At 41.8% G+C, this 27907-nt stretch overlaps 2 protein-coding genes across 3 annotated transcripts; one reads left to right on the top strand and one right to left on the bottom strand.

Moving 5' to 3' along the window:
- On the bottom strand, nt 1–27734 carry ergic3 (ERGIC and golgi 3). Of its 2 annotated transcripts, XM_066664406.1 has the most exons (14): nt 27603–27734; nt 26289–26359; nt 24579–24666; nt 23235–23354; nt 21454–21547; nt 15649–15814; nt 15020–15077; nt 10292–10306; nt 9941–9972; nt 9731–9827; nt 5292–5356; nt 3701–3837; nt 3172–3227; nt 1–2012 (listed from the first exon to the last, which is right to left on the bottom strand). In XM_066664406.1, the coding sequence occupies exons 1-14, from the start codon at nt 27688–27690 to the stop codon at nt 1933–1935; spliced, it is 1167 nt and encodes a 388-aa protein (XP_066520503.1). In that variant the 5' UTR covers nt 27691–27734; the 3' UTR covers nt 1–1932. The 2 variants fall into 2 exon arrangements, with proteins under 2 accessions (XP_066520503.1, XP_066520505.1); XM_066664408.1 differs by lacking the exon at nt 10292–10306.
- romo1 (reactive oxygen species modulator 1) lies at nt 5579–8912 on the top strand. Its single transcript, XM_066664409.1, has 3 exons — nt 5579–5737; nt 6720–6850; nt 8132–8912. The coding sequence occupies exons 2-3, from the start codon at nt 6720–6722 to the stop codon at nt 8238–8240; spliced, it is 240 nt and encodes a 79-aa protein (XP_066520506.1). The 5' UTR covers nt 5579–5737; the 3' UTR covers nt 8241–8912.
- Nucleotides 27735–27907: the final 173 nt, after the last annotated feature.

The raw sequence follows: 27907 nt of genomic DNA, 5'->3' as shown, positions 1-27907 counted from the left end.
GCGCCACACCCCAGAACACACACACCACACCCCAGAATTCTCTCGCTCACACACACACACACGCCACACCCCAGAACACTCACACACACACCACACCCCAGAACACTCTCTCTCTCTCTCTCTCTCTCACACACACACACACACACTCTTGTACACAAACCCACCCCTGAATTTAGAGTTAGAGAAGGTGCGATTACACAGGATCACCAGGAGGGGCGTTTTACGAAGCAGTGTTTCTCCATTAGCCAGATAGGTTAATCCCAAGCACGTGACGAGGATGCTCTGTTCCTATTGGACAATCTGGACTTTGGGTTTAAGCTATCCAGTTAAACTGAGAAATCCTGCTTTGTAAAAGATCCCTGATATCTGCCCTGGCTTCAATGTCTGTGCTGTTTCCCCACTGTCCCCTGCAGAGGGCGCCACACACTGGACTTATTTCATTTGGAATGGACACTGGACCATTGGTTCTGGATCTGAAGCACTGTAGAGAACATAGTTCCACTGCTCTGTGTGCTGGGGGTCTTTACACTCCTCTGGCAGACTCTTGGCACTGGGCGTGATGACCTTAGGCTCATGTGCAGCTGCTCCACTGTGCAGTGATAGTGTAGGATGTTTTAAACCAAACCAGGAGGAACGAAGACTGAAAGAGAACACCTGGGTCAGTCCTGTCCTTTAGGACCCTGCTTCAGTGCACGTCAAGGTTCTACGCTCAGAGGATCTAGAACCGGCTCTTGATAACGTCGCTGTAGGGATGAAACCTCGTATCTCCTGAGGAAGGTATTTCCGAAGTCACCGTTCTACTGGTCGGATGGGAGTGACAGTGCAGCGGGGAGAAAGTAGAGATACGAGGTTCTGTTCTGACAGCGAGGACTGGTTTGTTGTGCACTGACAGAACAAAAATGTTCCTGGAGAATCCTGAGGACAGGACTGCAGAGGCGGCAGAGACACTCCCTATGAACCCTGAGCCCACAATGCTTTATACACACACATTAATAAAGGTGTTATAACAACACACATCACTTTATAACCCTTTATAACACCTGGCATGAGGCTGTGCAGCTGCTTATAAACAGTTCTGAATATGTCTTTGTACAGTTTCTGGAACAAATGGAACTTAGGAACCCACTGTTACACTGACACTTAGTGGCCTAGGTTCAGAGCGAGTCGAGTAGGGACTAAACCGTAGCGTGTAAACCTTGCAGAGCGCTGATTGTGCAGAGAGAGTCGCCACTCTACACCACGCAACGCAGACGACCAGCACCAACTCTCCATCTGTAAAATCTCCAGCTGCAGCAGAGATCACGTTTGTTTTTATCCGACTCACGACGGCAGCTCGTAAAATTACGCCGTGGTCTTTTCAAGAGGTTCAAACGCTCCTTGGATCGGTGGTCGATGAAAGAATCCAGCGAGAGCTGGACGCTGCAACAAGGAAGGAACAAATTAAAGAACCCAGTAAAAGTAAAGAAACCAGTAGAGTCCAGTAGAGAACCAGTAGAGCAGGTTCCATGTAGTGTAAAGCACCCCCATGTGGGGGACCTGCTCTGTTCTGTTCTACTCTGGACTCTGCTCAGAACATCAGCTGGCTCAGAAAAGGACGACAGAGTACTATGTAAAAATAAGAGAGGAACACGTTGGTAAATGCAGTGCTTTACTGGTGGGGGTGAAAGTGACAGACTGCACCTTTAAAGGTGCTCATGCCGGGCGAGTTATAAAGTCTAATGAGCTCAGGGCTGAGGGCAGTGTCCCTGTCTCGCTGTCCTCGGTGGAAGGAGCATGGTCTGCGTCAGTGCCATTCAGTTACTATCCACCTCTGCAGGAACTGAGGCTGGCAGTGAGGTCCAGTTCGTCCAGCGAGGATCTTCCCTTTAAACAGAGTCTGTTCCCGGAGATGGGGGACGCACCGTAAATGTCCACATCAGAGACAGACAGTCGCTAGGACGCCTTCCCCAACTCAATCTTCTTCTGGATCGCTCTCGCAGAGTGGTATATCAAAGAGTCAACGAGTCCGGCAACTAGAGAGAGAGGGGGGAGAGAGAGAGAGAGAGAGAGAGAGAAAGACAGAGCGACAGAGAGAGAGAAAGACAGAGCGACAGAGAGAGAGAACGAGATAGAGAGAAGGGGAGAGAGAGACAGAGTGAGAGAGGAGGGGGAGAGAAAGAGAGAGAGAAACAGACAAAGAGAGAAACAGAGAGAGACACTTGATTTATAGCTAATAAATATAAAAAATATTCAATATTTTCAAAACTAAATTAATCTCAGTAGCTGACTTTTATATTTTTTGTAATTTCATAATGTGACATTTACATATGTATTTTTTAAAAATGAAATATTATATGTTTGTATTTAATTATTTTTGGATGATTTCTCAATTATTGTTTTTGTAACATATCGTCACTGTCTGGTGAGAACCCTGGTGTGTGTGTGTGTGTGTGTGTGTGTGTAGTTTCTGCATTATGTAAATCTCACGATGAATGACCAATAAAAACGCTCCAAAAATTACTCTGAATAATACTCTTTTCTGCACTATTTAGAAAAGCTTGGATATTTAAAATACATTATTACACGGAGGACTAGGGTCCAGACTCTTCTCCATCCTGGCGCCCCGACGGTGGCACTAACTTCCACTGGCTTCCAACAGGGGACTCTCTCACGGTCTTCACACACTGACTGACCACCTCACTGTGACCCACGCAGGAGAGCACTACTCTTAAGTGCACGCTGTAACACACTGTTATTGCACTTACACTGCACCTAACTCCTTTCTCTCTAGGTTTGAGCACTGAGTAGACGCTGTGTATTGCACTTCCACTGTGTTTAGTTGTTTCTCGATGTCAGCACTGGCCCTGGTTCTGGCCTTGTCTGAGTTCAGAGGGAGTTTAGACTGAAACCTTGTACCAGCGAGGGATACACACTCTGTCTGAACACTGAGCGCCTGTGCGTCGCTGTGGATAAGAGCAACTGCTAAATGCTGTAAATGTAAATGTAATTATTAATGATCATTATTCTATGTATTATTATTATTATTATTATTATTATTATTATTATAAGATTGGAACGTGGATGAGATGTAAACCCATGTTTTTTAAACAGTAAAGTTCTGCCCCATCCCCTTCAGCACTGATCCCTCACTGACACCAGGGGGATTATGGGTGACTAACGGGTAAAACTCACCTGTGAAAACTCCGCCTACAATCGCACACACTCCTGTCAGGAAGTGAGTGAAGGACCTGATACAACAAAGGAACAGAGTTTAGAGTTAACACACACTCACTATTCTCTCGTTAGAAAACACACACTCCAAAACTGAACTTGGAGTTTGCATAGGGGGTGACTTCAGTGTCCCCGGTGGTTGCTAGGGAGCTTGTTAGGAGTTATAGTGTTTCAGGAGGGTCCTATTTCTTTGTAAGTGGTGGTTCCCAAGTTGTCGCTGCGTGGTTGCTAGGGTGCTGCTAAGCAGTTGCTATGGTATCCCAGGTGATAGCTAGGGTGTTGCTAGGTGGAAAATATTTAATTAGTTGCCTTTGTGCTGCTGGGTAGATACTTTAGCATTCCAGGTGGTTGCTATGGTGTCCCTGGTGGTTGCTGTGGTGTTCCTAGATGTGTCTGATACTGTTTATTAAAGATAATAAAATGTATTCTAGCTTGTGTGCAGTCTCTGATGTGGTCTGTTAGCGTACGAGTGGTTAACTCTGAAGCCCACCTCTGTTTCTCAGTGAATCGGACCATCATCGGAGACAGTTCGTACAGAACAAACACCCCGGGTAGACCCTGGTCTCCGATCAGACCGTTCGCCACTTTCTCATGCCTGGTCACAGAGAACTGGTTTGTCTTCACCACCTCAGAAAAATAATAATAATAATAATTTATATAAAACACTTCAACAATAAGAATAAATATAATTCAATTTTAAACAAATAAAAAATAAGAATAAAAACTTTCATATGGAGCAGTTCAATAACAATTATTATTATTTAAAACAAACATTTTATGATGTTTAAAGAACCTAATTTTCAATTTAATAATAATAATGTTCATATAAAGTAATATAATTCCAAAAAATACCAACAATTACTAATATTAATCACTTCAAACAAGAAACAAATAATGCAATATAATGCAATTTTATAATAATAAAAAGTATTAATATACAACAATTTAACAATAACAACTACGAAGAATCTGAATGTGTGTGAAGATGATGATTGTTATTAAGGTTATTATTATCACAGACAGGAATAATTTCCTGATGTTATTTTCAGTAGCTTATTTTTCATTGCGTTTGTCAAACTCAGCACAGAGCTCTGATCACACAGATCTGTTTTCACTGCATTTGAAGCACCTGGGAATTTTGAAATTGTGTGTTTTTAGGTTTAATTCTAAACTTGGGTTTTATGTGAAATGTTCAAGTTTAAATAAAAAACACAAAACAGAAATCAGATCAATCTCCTCTCAAAAATGACCAATGTCCTTAGAACAGCGCCACATTGCTAGAAGCCATGGGCAAGTCTGCAAGTTTCTGGCGATATCCAGCAAAATGGACAGGTTTGTGGAAACACAAGTGCCTGGTCCATCAGCTGAAAGTAGCTTGAAGAAGAGCCTAGCGCAAAAAAAATCCACAATCCCAAAATTTAACGAGACCTATATAAAACATGGTTTCATGGAACACGCAACGCAGTGGCACTTACCATATACGTTTTATTAAATATTAAAAAGGTTTGAGAACCGCTGTTCTAGTGTCTTCAAACTGGCCCAGTGCGGCCGCTGTACTGCTGACCAAGTGGGTCTACCCTCCCTGCCGTCACTCTGCTCTGTGCCCCGGCCCAGTGCGGCAGCTATCTATGCTGATACACTGTTAAACACAACGACAGAGTGTTGCTGCTATCTCTGCTGAACTCAGACTTAACCCATTAAGGCTCGTTCTGTACTGTTTTGTGTTTGCTCTGTTTATGGTTTTCACTCTCTCCCCATAGGTTGGTGAATAGCTGGACAGCTTACTCGCTCTCTAATGGTTCCTAAGCTTTAGCTCACCAGGCTCTTCAACAAAGAGAGGAGACGTGGCTATGGTAGCCTTGTGATTGGTCAGGGTAATAGTGACATAATCATTACCCACTTTTAGGACTGCCCATTCTGCATCGAGAGGAGAGCAGTACTGGTCATTTTTGAGGAGAGATTTATCATATTTCTGTTTTGTGTTTTTTTGTTTAAAATAAAGTTTAGAATTATACAAAAAAATGGCTCCCAGAGGCTTTAAAAATAAAACCCACTGTGCACTTATTTCTAACATCACTTACTTCTCCATCTCCTTTGACGTAAATAGTTGGTACTATTTTCACAAAGTACTGGTACATCATTGAGGCTGAAAGACAATAGAATAAAAAGAATGAATCAGAACAGTGTTAGAAGAAAAAAAACGAGCAATGCCTTTCAGAGCAAACCCTGTTGTAAGAGTGTGAAGAACCAAAAACATCCTATGGTACAAGTAGAGTAATTAAAGCAAGAGAAAGTATTTAAATAATTAAAATGAGCTTGAGTGATTGTACTTAATTGCCCGGACCTGCAGTTAGTGGGAGTCGCCGCAGAGGGCGCTATTGCCACTTGTTTCTCCCCTCGACCTTCTCCTTTAAACGAATGGCGTCTCGGTGAGGAGTCGTTACTCCAGCGTTAGTGAATAAAACACACATTTCTGAGCAACATTTAGCCGTTTCTCCTCATTACACGCCTCCTCTGGGTTCAAAAGGTATGTACATGTGGAATAACTGCGAATAATCGGGGTTTTATAAGCGGTTCTAACGCATTTCACGTTAAGATGACGGTGTTGTGTTCAGGGCCAGATTTAAAGCACAGGCTAACGGAATTAGCCTCGAGCTAAACCAGAGAAACAGAGCTCTTAAGTACCTTTTAAATTCTATTTAAAACATGTTGTAAACGACGTAGTTGAAACTTAGGTCTTGTAGGAATTTTCCTTTCCACCTTAATGGTGCAGCAGCTTACATTAGGCCGTCTGTAGCGCCATCATACTGCTGCACCATTTAAGGTGGAACGGAAAATTCGAAGATATCTGAATGTTTATTCAGCTTTTCTGAACGTTTTAATCTAATTAAGTACCTCGTAATGCCTTTTTAACCATTTAAGATGCTAAATAAAAGGTTGTATACCTTTACCACGTCTTAAAAACCTTTATATTATAAATATAGTTATGACTTAAACATTTGTCTAAATTATGCTATTCCTTAACATTTCTACCTATTGTGCCTGAAAACAACTTCTTTACTGCAGAAACCTCTAAAACCAAAGTTTAATGAAGAAAAATTGCACATATTGGAGATAAATCCTATTAAACTATACTATAAATATATTTATCTTAAGTTTCACTTTAAATCAGTGTTTAAATAAAAGGAAAAGTTTTAATATTAAAAACGCATTGATAGTAGTGACTGTAGTGATGAAATACCCCAGTCAGCCACAAGATTATGAATAATGACAGGTGAATATGGTTGATTACCTTGTCTTGACCTGGCAGGGGTTTTAATCTTGTGGCTGGTTTGGTTATAGTGTGTAATGTAGGGTATAGTGAGTAGGGAGCCACAGCTCTAAACTTTGACTAGTGTAGGACTTAATCCCAAATGGAGATTAAGTGCACTATGTAGGGAGCAGGGAGATGATAATGTGCTTGATGTAGTAATAATAATATGCTCTGCTCTGTTTCCTCTTCCCTCCAGATGCCGGTGGCAGTGGGTCCGTACGGACAGAGTCAGCCCAACTGTTTCGACAGAGTGAAGATGGGTTTTATGATGGGGTTCGCGGTCGGAATGGCAGCCGGAGCCATGTTCGGAACCTTCTCCTGCCTCCGGTGCGGAAAATCTCTTCAGGTTTACATACAGTGTTCCAAAGATGCTCTTTTCCAGAGAGGCTTAGCTTTTAATCTTTTATATCTGTGAGGTATGCTCTAGGACCTGAACCAGTTCTGTTCAGGATTCTTAGTACTGTGGTGTGGCCTATGTTTCACCAGTTTTTATGGGAACCAAGAATTCAGCTCCAGAGCGAGAGATATACGCACAGATTCAGGACAGAGTCACGGTTTATCCACTGTTTACAGCGTGGTCAGATCAGAGTGAGATATGATACACATGTGGATGCAGACCTCTGTCTGCTACAGTCTCAGTGTATCACACTGTGGCTCCAGAGCTGTCTGGGTAAAGACTAGAGAACCAGACTTCATTGAGGACGATACAACACTCTATATATGACCCATCCAGCTCCACTGCTCCATAACTTTTCCAGCCTCTGAGCTCTTTCTAGAACTTCTTTATCTCCACTAAGGGAATAATTAAAGGGATTTTTAAAAAATATTACATTTACATTTTCTTAATTGCAGCTCTCAGATGATTAAGCATAAGCATCTATTGTCCCTAAAGAAACCAGAATATGCTCCACAGAGTGGGTCACCCATACAGGTGTGTTCAAGTTTAGAAATAGTACAGAATCTCAGGCTTCTCTGGAACCACTAGGTGTCAGTGTGACGACTCGTAAGTTCATGACCCTTAGTCATGAGTAAAAGTCTGGATGCCTTTAAATGTTAAGGTAAAATGTAATAAAGTATGCTGCAACTTTTCTTCTGTCCAAGATACTCTGCTTTTACCCCTCGGACGTTTAGTCGTTTTAGTGAAATACCAGCGAATGTGTTTCAAAGGTTTTTCCAATTGTTTATTTCACACAGCACTCATTCATTTCTCTCGTGATATTTTGGTATGAAACAGTTATTATACTGACACCTAGTGGCCTGGATTGTAGAGATTTTCCCTATTAAGCCCTGTTTTAAATCTGGCCACCTCCAGGTGGGTGACCCACTCTGTGACGATAAAGTGGTGCATTAAGGGGCAACAGAGCAGTTTGATGTTTGCTTCACAGAAAAAATACAGAGACAATTAGAAAAGTGCAGTTCCTAATGAAAATGCTGAGAGTGAGCTACTCCCGGGTGTCCTTTAGGGGGCAGTTAACTGAGTATAGCATTTTGGGGATAAAAGTGGTTGTTGCTCCTTTAGCTGGTGTACATTTACAGATAATGTTTTTAATCTTTATGAGAATTCCTCTGAGCGGTTTGTTAAAATCTACTGTGTCTTCCTCTGATCAGGATTGGGATGCGGGGCCGAGAGCTGATGGGGGGCGTTGGGAAGACCATGATGCAAAGCGGCGGGACGTTTGGGACGTTTATGGCCATCGGGATGGGGATCCGCTGCTGAAACGGAAAACTCTGCACTCTTCACTTTGTTTGGGACTCTAGGGTTATCAGTTTATCACAATGCCACCTTTCCAAAAGCTGTGTCAATAAAAACTGAAAAAGAACCTGGAACCTGCTCTAGAACCTGCTGTGGATCTCGAGAAAAGCCCCTAATACTTTCTTAATTCACGTATATTTTAATGACACTTGGAATAAATGAGATGTTAATATGTTTAGTGAAAGCTATTTTACTCTTTGGGGTCCTGAACAGAAGTAATCCAGCTACAGATGGGGTTCTATTCTTGTATTTTTATGAATATTCTGTGATTTCATCATCTTTATAAAAACATTTAAAGAGTTTTGATGCTGAATGTCTCTGTGAAGACAGATTTGACCCTGAGGAGCTCACACCCTTTTCCCACTAGAGAGCGACAGGGGAACAGTCATTTCTCCTTAAATGATTGGGTCCAAAATTCTCTGTCCAATCAGAGAGCATGTAAACTAAACACCCACCCTATCATTTTTAAATCCCAGTATAAAAGACGTCCTGTTTGAGTCAACACAGGGTTAAACCGACCAAAACAGGAGAAACTAATGCAGTGAGTGGAGGAAAGATCAGTGTCACCCTTCTTCTAACATTTATTACACTGTCACAGTATGTCTCCGCTACCAGCATCACGTCAGAACATAAACCCTCTACTGACCAATCAGAAAACAGCTTGAAAATGTGTCTTACACTTTTATAAATGATGGTTCTTTAGTAAAGAAAGCGGTTCTACACAGAACCCTGAACATTTCAACATCCTTTTGCCTGATTAAAGGGTTCTTTGCATTGTGAAGGTGTTATTCTGAAGAGGGTCAGACACTCCTTGGGTCGGTGGCTGAAGAAAATCTCCAGCGACAAGGAAAACTACTCTGTGACAACTGGGGGCAACAACATGGTAATACACAACAAGCAAACAGCGCCTGACTTTACCGCCTGCGTTGTTGTGGTTTTCAAATCTGCTTTCCTGTTAGAGATGGGGTTTTGCAACATCAATGGCTCCATTTTGCTGGGGAACTGCTAGTGGAAGAGAGACCAGCTAAAAGCGCGTTGAGTCGATCACATGCAGTGGAACATCACAAGTTCCCAACTTCTCATCATTTCTAGTGGGAAATTCTGACCTTCAACCTTTTAACATGGTGAAGAAGAAAGGATCAGTTCGGGATATTACAGAGTTTTTTGTTGTTTTTTTTTTTTTTAACGGTGCAGCTGCTGTTAGTGGTTGTTATTGTAAAATAATCGCTGCTTTGATCTCTGTACTGAACAATGCTATTTATTGTTTTATACAAAGCACGCAGACTGCTCCAACAACAAAGCTCTTAACGTGACGTGCTCATAACTCCCACTTCGCACCTGATGACCAAAGACCTTTGCAGTAGGGAGTGTCATGGCCATATAATGAGCTCACACTCAACTACTGATACGGGCCGTGGGTTGGTAACTATAGGTGGCACTGTCCTGTGTCTTACCTTGTGGCGCTGCGACGTTGGTGTCGTCCAGAGGGTTCACGATGCCAGGATAATCCCTCCCGAACGAGAGGTGTTTAATCATGTGGGTCATGTTTATCTACGAGAAAGAAGGATTATTTAATCTCACAGATTACACTCATTAAATACAGCACTACAGCTTTTACACAGGCTAACAGTGCAAATTACACACTCGCAAATAAACCAACTTACATTGTCCAGGCCAAAGCTCTGCAGATCGTGAACTGGGGGAGGAAGAAGTGAGAGGATTAATGAGTTTGTTTGTGAAAGTCATGGAGTGAAGGGTCTACAAAGCCATAGGGTTTGGAAATAAAAAGCACAGAATAGAATATAAAGAGGAGGGAAACTGGCTACATGAAGCAGAACCTCTGAGAAATCATCAAAGATTATGATCAAATGTGTAATAAAATCATTTAGAGGATATAGTGGATCCATAAAAAAATAACAAGGTAAATTCAAACTTCTGCATTAATAAAACCTCAGTATTCAATAATGAAATTAACAACAATACAAGGTTATTAAAGGATTAGAAGATTGACTTACTTTCCACAGCATGCACTGCAGAAAGAAGAGAAAAGAGTCACCAGAGGGCTTTTATTTTAAATAAAGGTTTTAAATACGTCCAAGAGGACATCCCTGCTTCTAAATAAAGTTAATGCAATCATAAATAAAAGAAATTCTGTATTATTTAACTGGCCGAATTTTAAAATGTGTCTGTGATCAGCTGCACAGGGGCTCGTCATCTCTTTTTTCTGTAGTAAAAACAGCAAATGCACTTTTAAACTGCACACACTGGGCCTCATTCACGAAACCTTCATAAAAAACAGGAGCAAACTGCACATCATTTACGATACATTACGTTCCAGACATTCGGCCAGATTCATGAACGCTGGGTAAACACCAGATTTTCCAGTGGAACGTGTGTATGTTAATGTTGGCAAATTGGGAGGAGGTGCTTGTTAATTTTAAATGATCATCTTACAAAGAAGCGCTTCACACTGAGGAGTTGCAGCAAAAAGCCTTAAAAATGTCCACAGAAAACCAAAAGAAAACAAATGTTCTGAGAGATATTTTATTGAAGTGCATTAGCACCTTTTAGATTCATTATACGTGTATTATTTACTCACTTGTGGGGAATGATATAGGCATTAAGTGGATTATTACGTCTAAAAGCTGAGGTAAGAACCTATTATCTGAGCAGTAAGAGATTATTTGATCAAATAAAAGTAAAACACAAATAATATTATTAAAATCTGTGATATTGTGTGTGTGAATGTGTTTAACCTTTAACATCTCTCCTTGTGGCAGTGCAGTTTTATTATTAGTTATAATATAATATAGTTATATCAAGTGTGTTTTTATGTTAAATGAAGTGTGCTGTTCATTTAACAAATCCATCCAAATCAAGTGGATCCAACTTGTTTTTTCCTCACACTCGCTCACAACACAGATATTTAGAAAAGAATATCGGATTTTGTATTTATAAGTTCATATAATGTGTCTCACAGTGGAGCAGCAGGTAGTGTCTCTGTCACAGCTCCAGGGTCCTGGAGGTTGTGGGTTCCGCTCCGGGTGACTGTCTGTGAGGAGTGTGGTGTGTTCTCCCTGTGTCTGCGTGGGTTTCCTCCAGGTGAGTGTCTGTGAGGAGTGTGGTGTGTTTTCCCTGTGTCTGCGTGGGTTTCCTCCGGGTGACTGTCTGTGAGGAGTGTGGTGTGTTCTCCCTGTGTCTGCGTGGGTTTCCTCCAGGTGAGTGTCTGTGAGGAGTGTGGTGTGTTCTCCCTGTGTCTGCGTGGGTTTCCTCCGGGTGACTGTGAGGAGTGTGGTGTGTTTTCCCTGTGTCTGCGTGGGTTTCCTCCGGGTGACTGTCTGTGAGGAGTGTGGTGTGTTTTCCCTGTGTCTGCGTGGGTTTCCTCCGGGTGACTGTCTGTGAGGAGTGTGGTGTGTTCTCTGTGTCTGTGTGGGTTTCCTCCGGGTGACTGTCTATGAGGAGTGTGGTGTGTTTTCCCTGTGTATGCGTGGGTTTCCTCCAGGTGACTGGCCATGAGGAGTGTGGTGTGTTCCCCCTGTGTCTGCGTGGGTTTCCTCCGGGTGACTGTCTGTGAGGAGTGTGGTGTGTCCTCTGTGTCCGCGTGGGTTTCCTCCGGGTGCTCCAGTTTCCTCCCACAGTCCAAAAACACATGTTGGTAGGTGGATTGGTGACGCAAAAGTGTCCCTAGGTGTGAATGTGTGACTGTGTGTCACCCTGTGAAGGACTGGTGCCCCCTCCAGGGTGTGTTCTGCCTTGTGCCCAGTGATTCTGGGCAGGCTCCGGACACACCGCCGCCCTGGACTGGATAAGGGTCACAGATAATGAATGAATTAATTATATAATAGTGTATATAATCCCCACTCTTATTTAGAAGATACATTAGTTTAAATGATAATGATGTTTTAATGGTAACTTTAGAAGCCTAAGGCATTTGCACGCTGCTGTACATTCACAGCATACTTCTGCTAAAAGCGGGGACGCTGCATGGAAGATAAAGGCATTTTATTCTTGATATGAACTCCTTCTAGGTGTTTTGGCCAATTTGACTCTCTCTGTAGTCTCTCAGAGGGATAAACAATTGTGGATTTGTTCTTGATTTGCAAGAGTTCCTTTAAATGTCTTTGTTTTGTTTGCAGCAAATTATAAAACATCGGAGCTGCAGAGTAAACGCACAAAACTCAGACACTGTGATTGTATCAACCGCAGAAGAACGGATCTCGATAGTGAACTGACCAGAGAGACATCACTGAGCTAATAAACAGTAAACCTGTGCAGAGCGCTCTGTTAAATCCAGCAGCGCAGCATCAGCCCTTTACACAGGTGTGTTACAGACACTGAACCCTTTTAAACAGCAATGATTCACACGAGTTACGTATTTAACAAGCAATCGCCCTTTATATACTGGAAGTTACTCTGAATGAATCAGGAAGAGGGTGCATTAGGAAGACGGTGGTTTTGATGAATCAGGATATTTACGAAAAAAGTGATTTACAAACTATTTACGCACAAATTTGTTCTGCTCGCGTTTCATGAATGAGGCCCATTCGCTCTCAATGAAAATAACTGAAGAAAAAAAAAAGTACAATTAGCACCTTTTTTCAATTATAAACACACTTCCCCACACGGCTGAAGCAGCAGTAAGTGTTTTTTTTTTAGCAGAAATTAGTAGAAATATTACTTTTATGAAAGATTTATAGTTTATACACATTTTCTATTAAGTGCAGCTCCCGTGAGGTGAAGATCAGGTCTGTTACTGAATCTCTGGTACATCCAGAACCACTAGGTGTCAGTGTAACGGCAATGTCATGACGTGATGAAGAGTCAGTGGAGGAGGCTGATCTACAGTTACGGTTTTCTGACGCCGATTTTCTGACGCCTGATTATATTAGACAATACTGACAACAACTGGGTTGATTATTTATCCATCCATCCATTATCTGTAACCATCCATCCATCCATCCATTATCTGTAACCATCCATCCATCCATTATCTGTAACCGCTTATCCAATTTAGGGTTGCGGGGCGTCCAGAGCCTACCTGGAATCATCGGGCGCAAGGCGGGAATACACCCTGGAGGGGACGACAGTCCTTCACAGGGCAACACAGACACACACACATTCACTCACACACTCACACCTACGGACACTTTCGAGTCGCCAATCCACCTGCAACGTGTGTTTTTTGGACTGTGGGAGGAAACCGGAGCACCCGGAGGAAACCCACGCGGACACGGGGAGAACACACCAACTCCTCACAGACAGTCACCCGGAGCGGGAATCGAACCCACCGAAGCCACCGTGCCGCCCTGATTATTTATCATAAAAATAAAAATAATTAGATCAAGTTTAACAACAACTACTGGAGAACTTGATATTTTAAGCAAAGGTTATTACCAGGTTTGTTATGCCCCTTCAATCCTGTATCATGCTCTAATGTATATAATGTATATGTTTGAGAACCAAGAACACTGCTCTAGGTCATTGTTCCTCAGTCTGGAAATCCAAAATTATAAATTCAGTATAAATTCAGAAATCCAAAATTATAAATTCACACATTTATATTTTAGTTTTGTTTAGAGCTGACCACACTTAATCCTCTTGTGACCCTCTATTTATTAAATTAAATTAAAGTAAGTTGAAGGGAATTCCACCCATTTCAAAACTTTTCGTAATCCTCTATTTTAGATACAAGTTATAAATCCAGTGATGGAGAGAGTTCTGATTCTGGAGAACCATCAGGACTCGGAGCACTGTGTGGGATTACGGGGGAACTGTGAAAAAATGGGTGGAATTTCCCTTTGGTACCACAATAGGACCTGTTAGTGTCCCCCAGCCTCAGTGACTGTACTGTTACAGTGATTATACCTTGTGTTTATTTGTAATTTTTTTACCTACAGCAGGAAAGAAAGAGTGGAAGAGCAGAAAGTGGAAGATGAGAAAGCGACGGAAGGGAAACACACCAGAGAGAAACAGTCAAACCCGGATTATAAAACCTACTATCCTTCAATTCACAGAAATAACAGCAGTGCCACATTCAGAGAGAGAAACACACTCTGGTCTGGACAAACTCTCACACACACACACAACTAGACAGGCCTGACCCTGCTCTGCACACTGACTGCTGTCTGGTCGGTTTCAGCGCAGCACTCAGCGCATGCTCCGCGGTGTGACCCTAACGTGATAACGATACAGGAACGATATATCACACCGTAATGCAGATCAGTCATTTTCCAGAAAACCATGTTCAATAATGTGATTATTTATTGTTTCACTGCTTTGCTTTCTATAAAGTGCAGCTCACAGGAGAGTGACCGCACTGCTCTGGTTACACTCCACACAGAGGGTCACACACATGGGTTAACACAGGTTCACTACAGTATCTCTGACACGTCCAGGCCACTGGGGGTCAGTGTAATGACTGATTCAGTACATGGAGGAGAACCAGTGGAGAAAATGACTGACTGTTGCACTAATGATTGCTCTTTTCTAAAAACGGCAGCCACAGACCAGAGGCTTCTGTTACAGCAGAGTGACATCCCATTAAAATCTCAGTGAAATCCTATTAAAATCCCAGTGAAATCCCATTAAAATCCCAGTGAAATCTCATTAAAATCCCATTAAAATCCCAGTGATATTCCACTAAAATCCCAATCAAATATATGTGACATTCCAAATAAATTAAAAAATCCCAGTAAGTAAATCCCAGTTACTAGTGAAATTCCAGTGAAAGTGGTAGTTCTCACCGTGAACGTGACTCTGCTGGAAACTCTTCCCAGGAGCAAAGTGGAAATTACCTGCCACCTACAGCACAGACACAGAGAGAAACACCAGGTCATTTACACACAACACAAATGATCCAAAAAGGTTTTAACCCCGTGTCCACTCTGTGAGACACTCCTCCCTTGTTGGTCCACCTTGTAGATGTAAAGTCAGAGTCAGTAGCTCATCTGTCGCTGCACAGTGTGTGTCGGTCGTCCTCTAGTCCTTCATGAGTGACACAGGACGCTGTCGGCTGGATGTTTTTGGTCGGTGGACTGTTCTCAGTCCAGACACTGAGGGGTTTAAAAAACTCCAGCAGCACTGCTGTGTCTGATCCACTCTACACCAGCACAACACACACTAACACACCACCACCACGTCAGTGTCACTGCAGCACTGAGAATGATCCACCACCACATCACACCTGCTCCTGAGCACTGAGGAACAGGGGGGAAGGGGGGGTAATAAAGTATGCATAGCAACAGATGGTCTACAGAGTGACCGGAGTAGACAGTGTAGCTGAGAGAGTGGACACTAAGGGGACAGTGTGGGGAGAGACAGAGAGGTTACTGAGGTGACTATAATGCTTTGGACAGATGTGTTTGTTGATTACCTTATTAACCTCCAGGAATCCATAGACCTGGCAACCCTCGTTCTTCTGCTCCTGCATCTTCTGACTGAACCCCTCTCTCTTACACTGCTCAATGGTGTCCGGGGTTTTAAAAGCCCACCCTCTTCGTCTGTACGCCTCTCTGACATCATCACAGGTGTTACAGCATCTACCAACACACACAAACCTCACTCAGATATCACCTGAGGGTCACAGCACACCTGAGCCCAATCACAATCCCAATCCTCCCCCTTGTTTCTGAGTGTCCTCTCGTCCCTTGGGGCTGAGTTACAGGGTGCAGTGGTTAACTCTCCCCCTACGACACGAGACGACCCTTCAACACCCTGGTACATCATCAGAACACAAATAAAACAGAGCAGCGCTTCATTCCCAGGCGACTAGGGCCGCTCTGTAGCAGCTCTGCACAAGTCTGCAGTGATATCAGAGGAGCTGTTGGACTTTAGTTACATTTAGAGCCTCATTCTCCTTCAGAAAAGTTCCACAATCAGAGATTACCCCCCTCTCCTCACTCTTCTGTGATATGGAGCTCAGCTCAGATTCTCATTCTGCAGAGTTCTGTTCACACTTACAGCTCCAACTTAAATGCTGCTGTAGCCTCAGGCACCAGAGTGTAATTGCTTCACCATTTAAGGTGGAACTGTAAATTTACAGCTACCTACTGAGACCTCAGCTGCTCCTCATGCTGTTTTCTGCTCGTTCTGAAGTAAAGGCCATAATCCATTGAAACTAGATTAAACTCAGGTAATACACTGGTGGAGATCAGAGTTTAAAAGAGGAAACACTGACCCCTGTGGGTTTCTTTGGGCGCTGCACAGCGTCTCGACACTGATTCACAAGGCGTCATAACCCTCTGTTTGGAGCATGACTCTGAAACATCTCAGTTTGAAGAGCCATGTCGCCCTCACACTTCACCCCACCCCTCTCTCCCAGCAAGAACTGAGACCCCCCCTACCCCTAGGGGACATGGAGGGGGAGGGGTAAGATTTAGGGGCAAGGGGGAGAAATGGGATTGATCCCATGTGTGTTGTGAGTCTTTAACCATCACAAGGAAAAGCCTGGTGTTAAATGTAACATTCCTGAGCCTCTGCGCTCCCCTTAGTCTGGATTCCAGCTCCGCTCTGGGCCCTGAATCAGGTGCAACCTGCTGGGTCTGTTCCTGATGGTTTTCTACATTTTCAAACACTGCTAAAATTTCACTTTCAAAACAGAGAACCTGCAGCATTCACTGAGAACTCTTATTCTACATCTACATTTACATCTACATTTACATTAACATTTATGTTTACATCTACATTTACGTCTACGTTTACATCTACATTAACTTCTACATCTATGTTTATATTAACATTTACATTAACATCTACATTTACATTAGCATAATAATAATAATAATAATAATAATAATAATACATTTTATTTTTGGCGCCTTTCAAGACTCTCAAGGTCACCGTACATAATAAAATCAAAGCAAAACAACAGGTATATAAACAAAGCTGGTTAGCTAAACTGGCTAATTAAAGAGATACATAAAATCAAAAATCAAAGGACTAGGCTAAAGACCTGAACCTGTATGCTGTCCTGAACAGGTGGGTCTTGAGGCGTGATTTAAAAATGTCCAGGCAGTCAATATTACGAATGTCCGGTGGGAGGGAATTCCAAAGACGGGGGGCGGTGCGGCTAAAAGCTCTAGACCCCATGGTGGTCAGACGGGCTGGAGGGACAGTGAGACTGATGGATGAGGAGGATCTAAGAGTCTGGCAGGGTCTGTTTATGTGGAGGAGCTCTGTGAGGTATGGTGGGGCAAGGTGATGGATGGCCTTAAAAGTAAGCAATATGAGTTTAAAGTCAATGCGAGATTTAACAGGGAGCCAGTGGAGCTGTTGAAGAACAGGGGTGATGTGATCAATGGATGGACTTCTAGAGATAATACGGGCTGCAGCATTCTGAACCAATTGTAACTTATGAAGGGTCTTGAAGGGGAGACCAGATAAAAGAGAATTGCAATAGTCCAGACGGGATGTGACCAGGGAGTGGACCAGGATGGCAGTATTGTCAGGAGTGAGGGAAGGACGGAGGCGGTTGATATGACGAAGATGGAAGTATGCAGAGCGAGTGATGTTATTTATATGGGTTTGGAAAGACAGAGTGCTATCAAGGACGACACCCAGACTCCTTACCTGAGGGGAGGGGGAAACAAAAGTGTTGTCAATGGGGATGGAGAAACTGTTTACTTTTGCAAGAGTGGATTTTGAACCGATGAGGAGAACCTCTGTTTTATCACTGTTGAGTTTCAGAAAATTGGAGGAGAACCAAGACTTGACTTCCTCTAAGCAATTGCATAGGGAGGTGGGAGGGAGAGAGGAAGTGGGTTTGCTAGAAAGTTAGAGCTGGGTGTCGTCAGCATAGCAATGAAACAGGATGTTGTGTTTACGGAAGATATGACCAAGGGGGAGAAGATAGATTATGAAGAGAATTGGACCAAGGACAGAGCCTTGAGGAACACCGGAAGTGAGAGGAGATGGCTGGGATGTGAATGTCTTTAACTGAATAAACTGAGTGCGGTCAGAAAGATATGAGGTGAACCAGTCCAGTGGTGTGTTGGAAAAACCGATGGCTGATAGTCTATGGAGGAGGATAGAATGGGAGATGGTGTCAAATGCTGCACTCAGGTCAAGAAGAATGAGTATAGATAAAACACCCGAGTCTGCTGCAGTCAGAAGGTCATTTGTTATTTTGAGCTGTTTCTGTACTGTGATGAGGACGAAACCCAGATTGAAACTGTTCATAGAGGTGGTTATTAGAGAGATGGGAATGAATCTGAGAGGCAACTGTCTTCTCTAGGATTTTTGAAAGAAAAGGTAGGTTAGAGATGGGACGAAGGTTATTGAAGTTGTTAGGATCTAGACCGGGTTTCTTAAGAATAGGGGTGACTGCAGCAGACTTTAAAGACGAAGGGACAGATCCAGAAGTGAGGGAGGAGTGAATAATGGCAGTTATCAGAGGCAATAGTGAAGATAAACATGTTTTAACCAGGGGTGTTGGGAGAGGGTCAAGTTGAGAAGTGGAAGGTTTAGATTTATGGATGAGATCAGAGATATTGGAGATAGTTGGAAGTTGAAATGTAGTAAATGGGTGAATATGAGGGGCTGGAACTGGAGAAAATAATGTACAGAGAGTGTCAGGAAGCAATTGTTGGTGTATCAGATCTATTTTGGTATTGAAGAATGACATTAGTAAGTTGCAATGGTCGGCAGAGTAGAAATGAGAAGGTAAAGAGTCTGGTGGGCGGAGAGTGGAGGTGACCAAAGAAAACAGGGCCCGTGTGTTTCCATCACCAGCTCTAATTAGTTGGGAGAAGTACTGGGATTTTGCTGTGCGAAGGTTGTCTTTGTATAGAAGGAGATGGTTATGATACAGATCCTTATGGATTGTGAGTCCAGTTTTCTTGAAGAGGCGCTCCAGCTGGCGTCCAGTAGCTTTGAGCTGACGTAGGTAAGTTGTGAACCAAGGAGCGGAATGGGTGAAAAATACAGTCCGGGTTTTTAAAGGAGCGAGTAGAGAGTCCAGTAGAGAGTGAAGTCCAGTGTTATACAGTTGAACCAAATCATCAGTAGTGGCTGAATTACTCGGATTTGGAAGACTGTCAATACCTGATAAAAGTGAGGTTAGATTAACATTTTTGATATTACGATATGTAATGGTACGTGGTGGTCTATTTTTAGATAAAGCCATATTGATTTTGAAAGAAATAACAGAATGATCAGAGACAGGGAGTTCGTTGGCAGTACAGTTGTGTGGAGTTACACCAGAACAGCAGACCAGGTCCAAGGTATGTCCTTTAGAGTGAGTTGGGAAGTTGACATGCTGTTGTAATCCGAAACTGTCCAGGCAAGATGTAAAATCCTTAGTAGTAGTGTGGTTTACATTGTCCATATGTATGTTGAAATCACCAAGCAGAATAATATTGGAAAAATGTGAACAGAGGAAAGTGAGAAATGCTGAAAAGTCATTTATGAAATCCTTATTAGGCTTGGGAGGACGATAGATAGTAGCCAGAACAGTTGGTTTTGGACCATGCAGCTGTATGGCTACTACTTCAAATGTGATGTAAACAGGTAAAATGAGTGTGGTGGCTTTCAACTGCTCATGGTAAAGTATCGCGATACCTCCTCCTCGACCAGTAACACGCAGCTGAGAGATGTAAACAAACCCAGCCGGCGTTAGCTCATTCAGCTGGGAAAAGTCCCCTGGTTGTTGCCACGTCTCAGTAAGACAGAGAATGTCGAACTTACGATCGAGGAGGATGTCCCGGAGGAGAAGACTTTTACCCGTGAGGAACCGAGTGTTGAGAGGCCCGACGTTAGCTTCACAATGGTCCGTGGATTCAATGGTGTTAGCCGACCTAGCTATCCTGACTAAGACAGCACGGTCCACTTTCCTGTCAGGGTTTCTCCAAGGGCGACGAGATTTAGACCAGATGGTACTTATGGCCAAGGAGTTGTCAATGTGGAAGTTCCGTCGGGATCCGCGGTGGATGTATCTGCGTCGAGGAGGCCGGGCGATGTCCGGGTGGATGTGAAGTACTGGCGGCACAAGGGGCAGGTGGAACCGCAGCTTGAGAAGTTCAGCAGCTGAATACTGGTGTAAGGTTGCAGATGGATGAATTACTGTGGACAATACAGCCCAAGCGAAGACAAACCTTACAGACAAGACATTAATCCACATGGCGAAAAAGTAGAGATAGGAGACAGCAGGAAAATAAATAAATAAATAAATAACCGGAGAGCAGCGGCAGCTACACGCGCCAGCGTTCACTCTCGCGGCCTTCCTACTGCAGTTTGTCCTACTGCAGCATTCCATGAATAAACAGTCCTTCTACCAGTTTGTGATATTGGACTGTGGGAGGAAACAGGGCACTTCAACATTAACATTTACATTAACATTTACATCTACATTAACGTTTAAATCCATGTTTACATTAACATTTACATCTACATTTACATTAACATTTACATCTACATTTATGTCTATGTTTACATTTACATCTACATCTACGTTTATATTAACATTTACATTAGCATCTACATTAACATTTACATCTACATTTACTCACATCTACATTAACTTCTACATATATGTTTACCTTAACATTTACATCTACGTTTACATTAACATTTACTCACATCTACATTAACTTCTACATATATGTTTACATTAACATCTACATTTACAGTGATCCCGAAATTTCCGCGAAGTAGAGGAAAGATATTGTTTTATGTATTTAACAAGGATTTGGACTTTTAAAACCCTCCCTTTGCTGTTAACAACCCACCCTTTGCATTAAACAGTCATTCTATAATGTTTATCAGCTGGAACTACATGTGATATACTACCAGTTTCTTTAATAGAGTCATTCCTAAGCTGTGATTTAGCGTCAGTAAATTTCACTCGGATGTGGACATTAGCAATACATTTACTGTACGTAAGAAATACTTGTAAATGATATATTTTGTCACCTACAGACCTAGTCTAATACATGTAAATAATAATGAAAGACTTTCAATTTACAAAACATAAGAAAATTATATTTTAGGCGATATAGCGGCCATGAGCCCCTTGAAAAAACCTGCGAAGTAGCGAATCCGTGAAAGATGAACCGCGAAGTAGCGAGGTATTACTGTACATGAATCTACATTAACATCTACATTTAAATCTACATTAACACACACTGAGAGCAGATTGTAAATGCCCCTGAGGCTCCAGTGTTGGCCTCAGAGACAGACTCACTTCAGGTCCTCAGTCTCTGCTCCGTAGCAGCTCTCACAGCGGTCAGGGTCCAGTTTACTGGGGTCAAATATCTCTCCCTCCTCTTTACCCAGATCTGTACACAACACAAACACAGGCACAGCAGGACTTTTATTATGTCTCTTTAGAGGAAAAGGGATTGGATGATCAAGCCTAAAAAGGGAGCCTAACAAGGGAGGTTTGCAGTGCACTACTTGGTACTTTGACTTAAAACATAATGCTTTTGCAGTAATGCCACACTTAATTAAAAAAATATATGCAAATAAATCTTATATTGCAGCCACGACCGGGGTGAAACTACTTATGGGAAAATATGATATTTTTTATCTAACAAAATATATAAAACATTATGGTCAGTTTATGTCTCTGTGGCCACAGTTTAACGGTTTGTTCACACTACACTAATTTGTTTTCTAATTATTGAGAGTCTTTCTGTGTTTTGTCTTGGACACTATGAGACTGATCAGCGACACGGGGTCACACCATCCTTCACCACTGTCTCGTCTGGGCTCTAAAAATACACAATGCCACACTCAAGACAGACGTTATTTGTCTGAAAACACCAGAAACAAGCAGAACTTTTTTTGGCTGATTAGCAGAGAAAACACATGTTAAAAAACGACACCTACTAGCACCTGGATGAAAAAATGGATAAGGATGTGCAGGCAGCAGGGATTGTCAGATTTGTAGCGGAATTTAGAGGTAAACAAAAATGTAGCTGCCTGCATTTGTGTGGGTATGTTACTGATAGAAACTATATTACAGTTCAAGAGGCTTTACTGTTGTTTAAGTTACAGATGTTTACACTGTGAAACTATGTCCCTCCAGGACCATGGGCGATAGCGCCTTTCTACCAAAAGAACCCCGTTCCATTCTTCATTCTTGGAACCTTGGTTCTTTCCAGTGAAGCGGCCCGTGTTTCTACACGTTTAGATGGGAACGGGGTACACATCGTCAGAGGGGGCGATGCTGTGTCTGAATACAGCTCCAGAGTCACAGATAAACTGTCAGAGCCATGACAGGGTCATTGCTTATTCTGTGTTCACCGTGGAGTCAGATCAGAGTGAAATATAACACTGTGTAAATGCTGATGAGTTCAGAGATGTCCTGCTGAGGTTGTGAACAGCGGAGAAACGTAACCAGCGAGGCTCTGACCAACTACAACGCTGTCGCTCCAAACACAGCCCCAGAAACACACACAAACGAAGCGTGTACCTCCACTGGGGGATAACGCTGTGTGTCAGGCTCTGAGCTCTGTCCTAAACTGACCCTCCACACACCCACGGACCATGTCATGGTTCGACCTGAGGAACCTACTCTTCTTTGGTTCCAGTCGGGAACTTTTCTGGTCAGTGGAAATGTGCAGAATGGATCCAAATTTAGTTCAGGAACTGAAACTGTTCCGGTTCCTCGTTGGTGGAAATCACTAAGAAAGGTCCAGATCAAACCTGCTGGATACCTGGGTATTTTTCAGGAATCTGTGATTACATTGTGAGCTTTCAGATCTCGTTGTTCACAAATAACGAGTGAGCCACTGCCGAACATATGCAGATTTGCCTCCAACCTGAGGGTTTTGTCAGCGATCTCCAAACACAGATATTGACAGCAAATTCAGGAATAAGGTCATGTAGTGTGAACCTGGCCTAAGCTGGAACCCTGACCCGAGGTTCACTGATATCTCAAACTGCTGGAAGTTGTTTTAAACATCACTCATCCTTGGTTCTGTATAATGTTTGTATAATAAGGTCAGGGTTAATACGGACCGTGCTTCTCTGCATCGCTGGTGACCGGCTTTCCATCTTTGTCCAGTCTCTTTTTGAACAGATTATGCTCCACGTCCAGCTGCTGCTCTCCAGCCACATCCATTGCATCAATACTCAGATCTGAAACAGCAAACAACAACATCAAATACAGATCTGAGAGAGATAAACAACAAACAACAACATCAAACAGATCTGAAAAAGATAAACAGCAAAAAACAACATCAAACACAGATCTGAGTTAGATAAACAACAAACAACAACATCAAACAGATCTGAGAGAGATAAACAAAAACATCAAACACAGATATGTGAGAGATAAACAACAAACAACAACATCAAACACAGATCTGTGAGAGATAAACAACAAACAACAACATTAAACACAGAAACACAGATCTGTGAGATAAACAACAAACAACAACATTAAACACAGAAACACAGATCTGAGAGAGATAAACAACAACATTAAACACAGATCTGACAGAGATAAACAACAAACAACATCAAACAGATCTGACAGAGATAAACAACAAACAACATCAAACACAGATCTGTGAGAGATAAACAACAAACAACAAAATCAAACAGATCTGAGAGAGATAACAACATCAAACACAGATATGTGAGAGATAAACAACAAACAACATCAAACACAGATCTGTGAGAGATAAACAACAAACAACAACATCAAACACAGATCTGTGAGAGATAAACAACAAACAACAACATTAAACACAGAAACACAGATCTGTGAGATAAACAACAAACAACAACATTAAACACAGAAACACAGATCTGAGAGAGATAAACAACAACATCAAACACAGATCTGACAGAGATAAACAACAAACATCAAACACAGATCTGAGAGAGATAAACAACAAACAACATCATCAAACAGATCTGAGAGATAAACAACAAACAACATCAAACTCAGATGAGATAAATTATAAACAACATCAAACGGATCTGAGAGATAAACAATAATAAACACTCAGATCTGAGAGATAAACAATAATAAACACTCAAACGTCAGAGAGGTGAGGATCCTTGTTGTGTCTCATTTAAAGAGAAGAAAGCAGAAGTGAAAACGTTTGTGAACTGCTTCATTATTCAGAGTTTTAAAAGTCTTTAAACAGTTAATGCGCACGTCGAGGCCCAGTCTCACTTTACACCAACAACAAAACTGAGAACATTAATAACTGTGTAATAACTGCTATGTTGTTCATCACTTTTGTTTATTTACTGAAACACATCTTTATTATGACCTTCGTCTCTTCAAACAGACATCAGAGACAGAAACAAACAGAGCACTTCAAAGAGAGCAGAGTGCTGTTCACTTACAGGCGCAGGGCATGTGAGGGAACAACACATCAATGTTTATCTTCAGTTTATCTCCTCGAGATGTGTCCACAAACAGCTCCGGATGGACCTGTAAACACAAACAAAAACGTTTTTAACACAGGCCTGAATAAGAATATTCACAATAAACACAAAGAGTGTGAAGGACTAAAAGAGTCCTGAGCTCCAGAGCTGGGCGATACTCAAAAAAATATTGTGATAATTTCTAAATATCTCGCTGTATCAGAAGATCATATTTATGTTATCATTAATAAAGTATTATATATTAACAAGAATAAGTAGCATTTATAATAAGCTCCTGATTTCTCAGCACTGCTGCTCACAACTAAAATAAGTGAGAGCTTATTGTAATTAAATGTTTTCTCCTGTTGCCGTATGTAAACAAATTTAACAGTGTTGTATATAGTCGCTGTTCAAAGAAAACCCTGTATCTCTATGTGTGTGTGTATGTGTGTGTGTGTGGTTACTGCATCATTTCAACACAGCAGCTGTCCTTCACACTGTGTGTAAATCTGGGAGATACATGTTTTTTTTGGACTGTGAGGAAATATAATTTAAACAGAAAGAAAGTTTACACATTTACAGAATGAAAGCTTGCTCTTTATCAGTTTTTACACCAGAAACCAAAGAAAGACGCTAAACAGCTTAATCCTGTAAAACTGAACTAACCCTGTTCTCTGTGCTGTGAAATATGGGGGTGGTAGTACTCTTTGAAAAGTGACCACATCCACAGTTATCCGAGAGCTGTTTTAAAATAATAACCGTGATTGCTGTTTAGGGGTGCAGGCTGGTAGTGGACTGATCTAGCGGCACTTTTCCACTGTGTGGAACGTACACGACTCGACGGCCAAATCGTGTAACATGTAAACCCTGCAGAGCTCTGATTGGCCTGACAGACCTTTCACCACGAAACACAGAGCTCCAGCACAAACTCTAATTTTCACATTAGTTTTTATCCGACTCTCAGCAGCAGCTCGTAACATTCCCCCGAGGGGTTTCTGAAGAGGGTCAGACGCTCCTTGGGTCGGTGACTGAGGAAAATCTCCAGCGAAAGACAAACGTGAGACAAGGAAAACTGCTCTGTGAGGAACTGGGGGCGGAGCCATGTTCAGTCCAAACACCACCAACAAGTACACACCACACACCGAGTAAACAGCGCCTGACTCTACCGCCCTCGTTGTTGTGATTTCCAAAGCCCGTAGTCCACATTAGAGAGAAGGGTCTGAGACGTCACCGGCTCCATTTCGCGGGGGAGCTGTGCTAGTGGAAAGGTGATCAGGTAAAGACGAGTGGAGCAGACCGCATGCAGTGGAAAAGCACCATAAGTTACCGTATACAATAACGAAGGTCTGTGCACTGCACTTTTTCGAGTTGCTTTCGTCTCATAATTCGGCCAATAAACGCCGCCTGTGTGTTACACAGAGCTGTCCCTAAAACATCACCTTCCATCACATTTCTGTCATTTACACTGTGTTTTATTAGCCTCGTGTTTACCCAATTAATGCTAAATAACCCTTACAGATATAATAATACTATACTTAGAGAGAATGCACAAAAGCAATAATTCTACTCTGAAATTCCCAACGCTAATTAAACAAGTGACATCACTATTCACAGATATTTTAATTTTAACATCAATATCACAATGTACTGATGTAACTGACACATCGCCCAGCCCCGACAGACACACACCTCCTTGGTGAGATAATACTGTAGCTCCGAGAAGAACAGGATGAGCATGATCAGCCCACTGATGATCGTAACTGCAACATAAGACACAATTAATCATTATTTATTCACATAGTGTTTATTTCAGTAACAGGGCTTCCATCGCTTAAGGAAATTTGTACATAATCAAATCAATTTTTACTTTTGTGGCTAATATCTACATTGAATTTAGAAGGCTACAGAAATGCAGTAATAACTAGTAGTTTAACTATTTAATCAGTTCTAGGATTTTAAGTAAAATCTACTGAATGATCTGCTGAATGTCAATGAACACCAACTGCACCTTAAATGAGATAAACACTGTTAAACTGTCAGAACAGCTGCTAAATTATCAGCAATATTATAAAGCTACCGATATATTGGTCAGAATTAACAGAACATGTACATAACAAACAAACAAGCAGAAAACCTATTATGGCCATATATTTATACACAATACCAAAGAGAATGCGTTTGATTAAACATATAAAACCTATTACAACGTCTACACTGTATTGTTTTAAATGTGTGAATATACCCCGAGATAAACGCATATTATTCACTGTGTAGTTTAAAAGGTTATCAGTGATACACTTCCACAAACATCTGTCCTCTGTTAGTATTTCTAGTAGCTACAGTAGTAATTCAACACCTACAATAATTCAGATTGCCATTTTCAGACCTATTTAAACACAATCTGAAATAAATACATTTGCTGAAAATGGAGCTTAATTTTTCTTTAAACTATTAGAGAGCAGTTTAAACTCACGATAACTCTACATACCTTTGAAAACCCGTAAATTCGTTTTTAAATGGGTATTTCCGTATATTTTAGGACCTTAAAACGTTTAATAACATAACTGATGGCATTAAGATAAATAGCTATATTTATTTACACTGTACTGTAATGTTACTAAAATAGTACTTTTATCACTTACGTCAGTACAGGTCCACTATCTATTTTATTCAAACATTAAATACTTACAGTGGTTAGAACACAATAATTATTAAAATCTAATAATGTAAAGCCTATAGTTACTGAAATTGTAATTCTACATACTGTAAAGGCTTAAAATGCTCAAATAAGAGCAATGTATGCTCTGACATCTTCAAATTTTCCGTTCCACCTTAAATGGTGCAGCAGTTACATTGTAGAGCTTCTGGCGCCAGAATGTAACTGCTGCACCATTTAAGGTGGAACGGAAAACTCCAAAACGAAGGCAACTTGAGCGCTGACAGCGCATATTTTGAAATATTTTAAGACAGGTTTATCAAATGTAAAGCCCACAGGACCCGCACCAGTGGCTCCGCCGCATGTTTTAATCCTAAAATCCTCCAGCGTTTTGGGATAAGCGTCAAATTGTTTGAGTTTATTGAACGCCTCCATTCTCCCTCTCTCTCTGGGCTCAGACCGAAGCCTCCGGCGGACGAGCTCTCTCAGCCAATCAGCACGCACCGCGTCGGCTACCGTAGATCTGTATACCTCGGAGATTTCCCGAGGGTTCTTGTGGTAGATCTGCAATGACAAAAGTCCTTCGATATTAAAATGTGTTTAAAAATATAAATATATAAATAATGAATAAATACATTTCAATCCAGAAAAA

The sequence above is a fragment of the Hoplias malabaricus genome, chromosome 3, assembly GCF_029633855.1.
Source record: "Hoplias malabaricus isolate fHopMal1 chromosome 3, fHopMal1.hap1, whole genome shotgun sequence".
Taxonomy (NCBI): domain Eukaryota; kingdom Metazoa; phylum Chordata; class Actinopteri; order Characiformes; family Erythrinidae; genus Hoplias; species Hoplias malabaricus.
The sequence above is the reverse complement of the archived record's forward strand: the minus strand, read 5'-3'. Positions and strand labels throughout refer to the sequence as shown.

Coding starts and splice junctions, on each gene's coding strand:
- romo1 (XM_066664409.1), top strand. CDS start 6,720: ATGCCGGTGGCAGTGGGTCCGTACGGACAGAGTCAGCCCAACTGTTTC. Junction 6,851..8,131: donor GGAACCTTCTCCTGCCTCCG/GTGCGGAAAATC, acceptor TCCTCTGATCAG/GATTGGGATGCGGGGCCGAG.
- ergic3 (XM_066664406.1), bottom strand. CDS start 27,690: ATGGAGGCGTTCAATAAACTCAAACAATTTGACGCTTATCCCAAAACG. Junction 9,828..9,940: donor AGAGCTTTGGCCTGGACAAT/GTAAGTTGGTTT, acceptor TCTTTCTCGTAG/ATAAACATGACCCACATGAT. Junction 3,838..5,291: donor ACGTCAAAGGAGATGGAGAA/GTAAGTGATGTT, acceptor TATTTTTCTGAG/GTGGTGAAGACAAACCAGTT.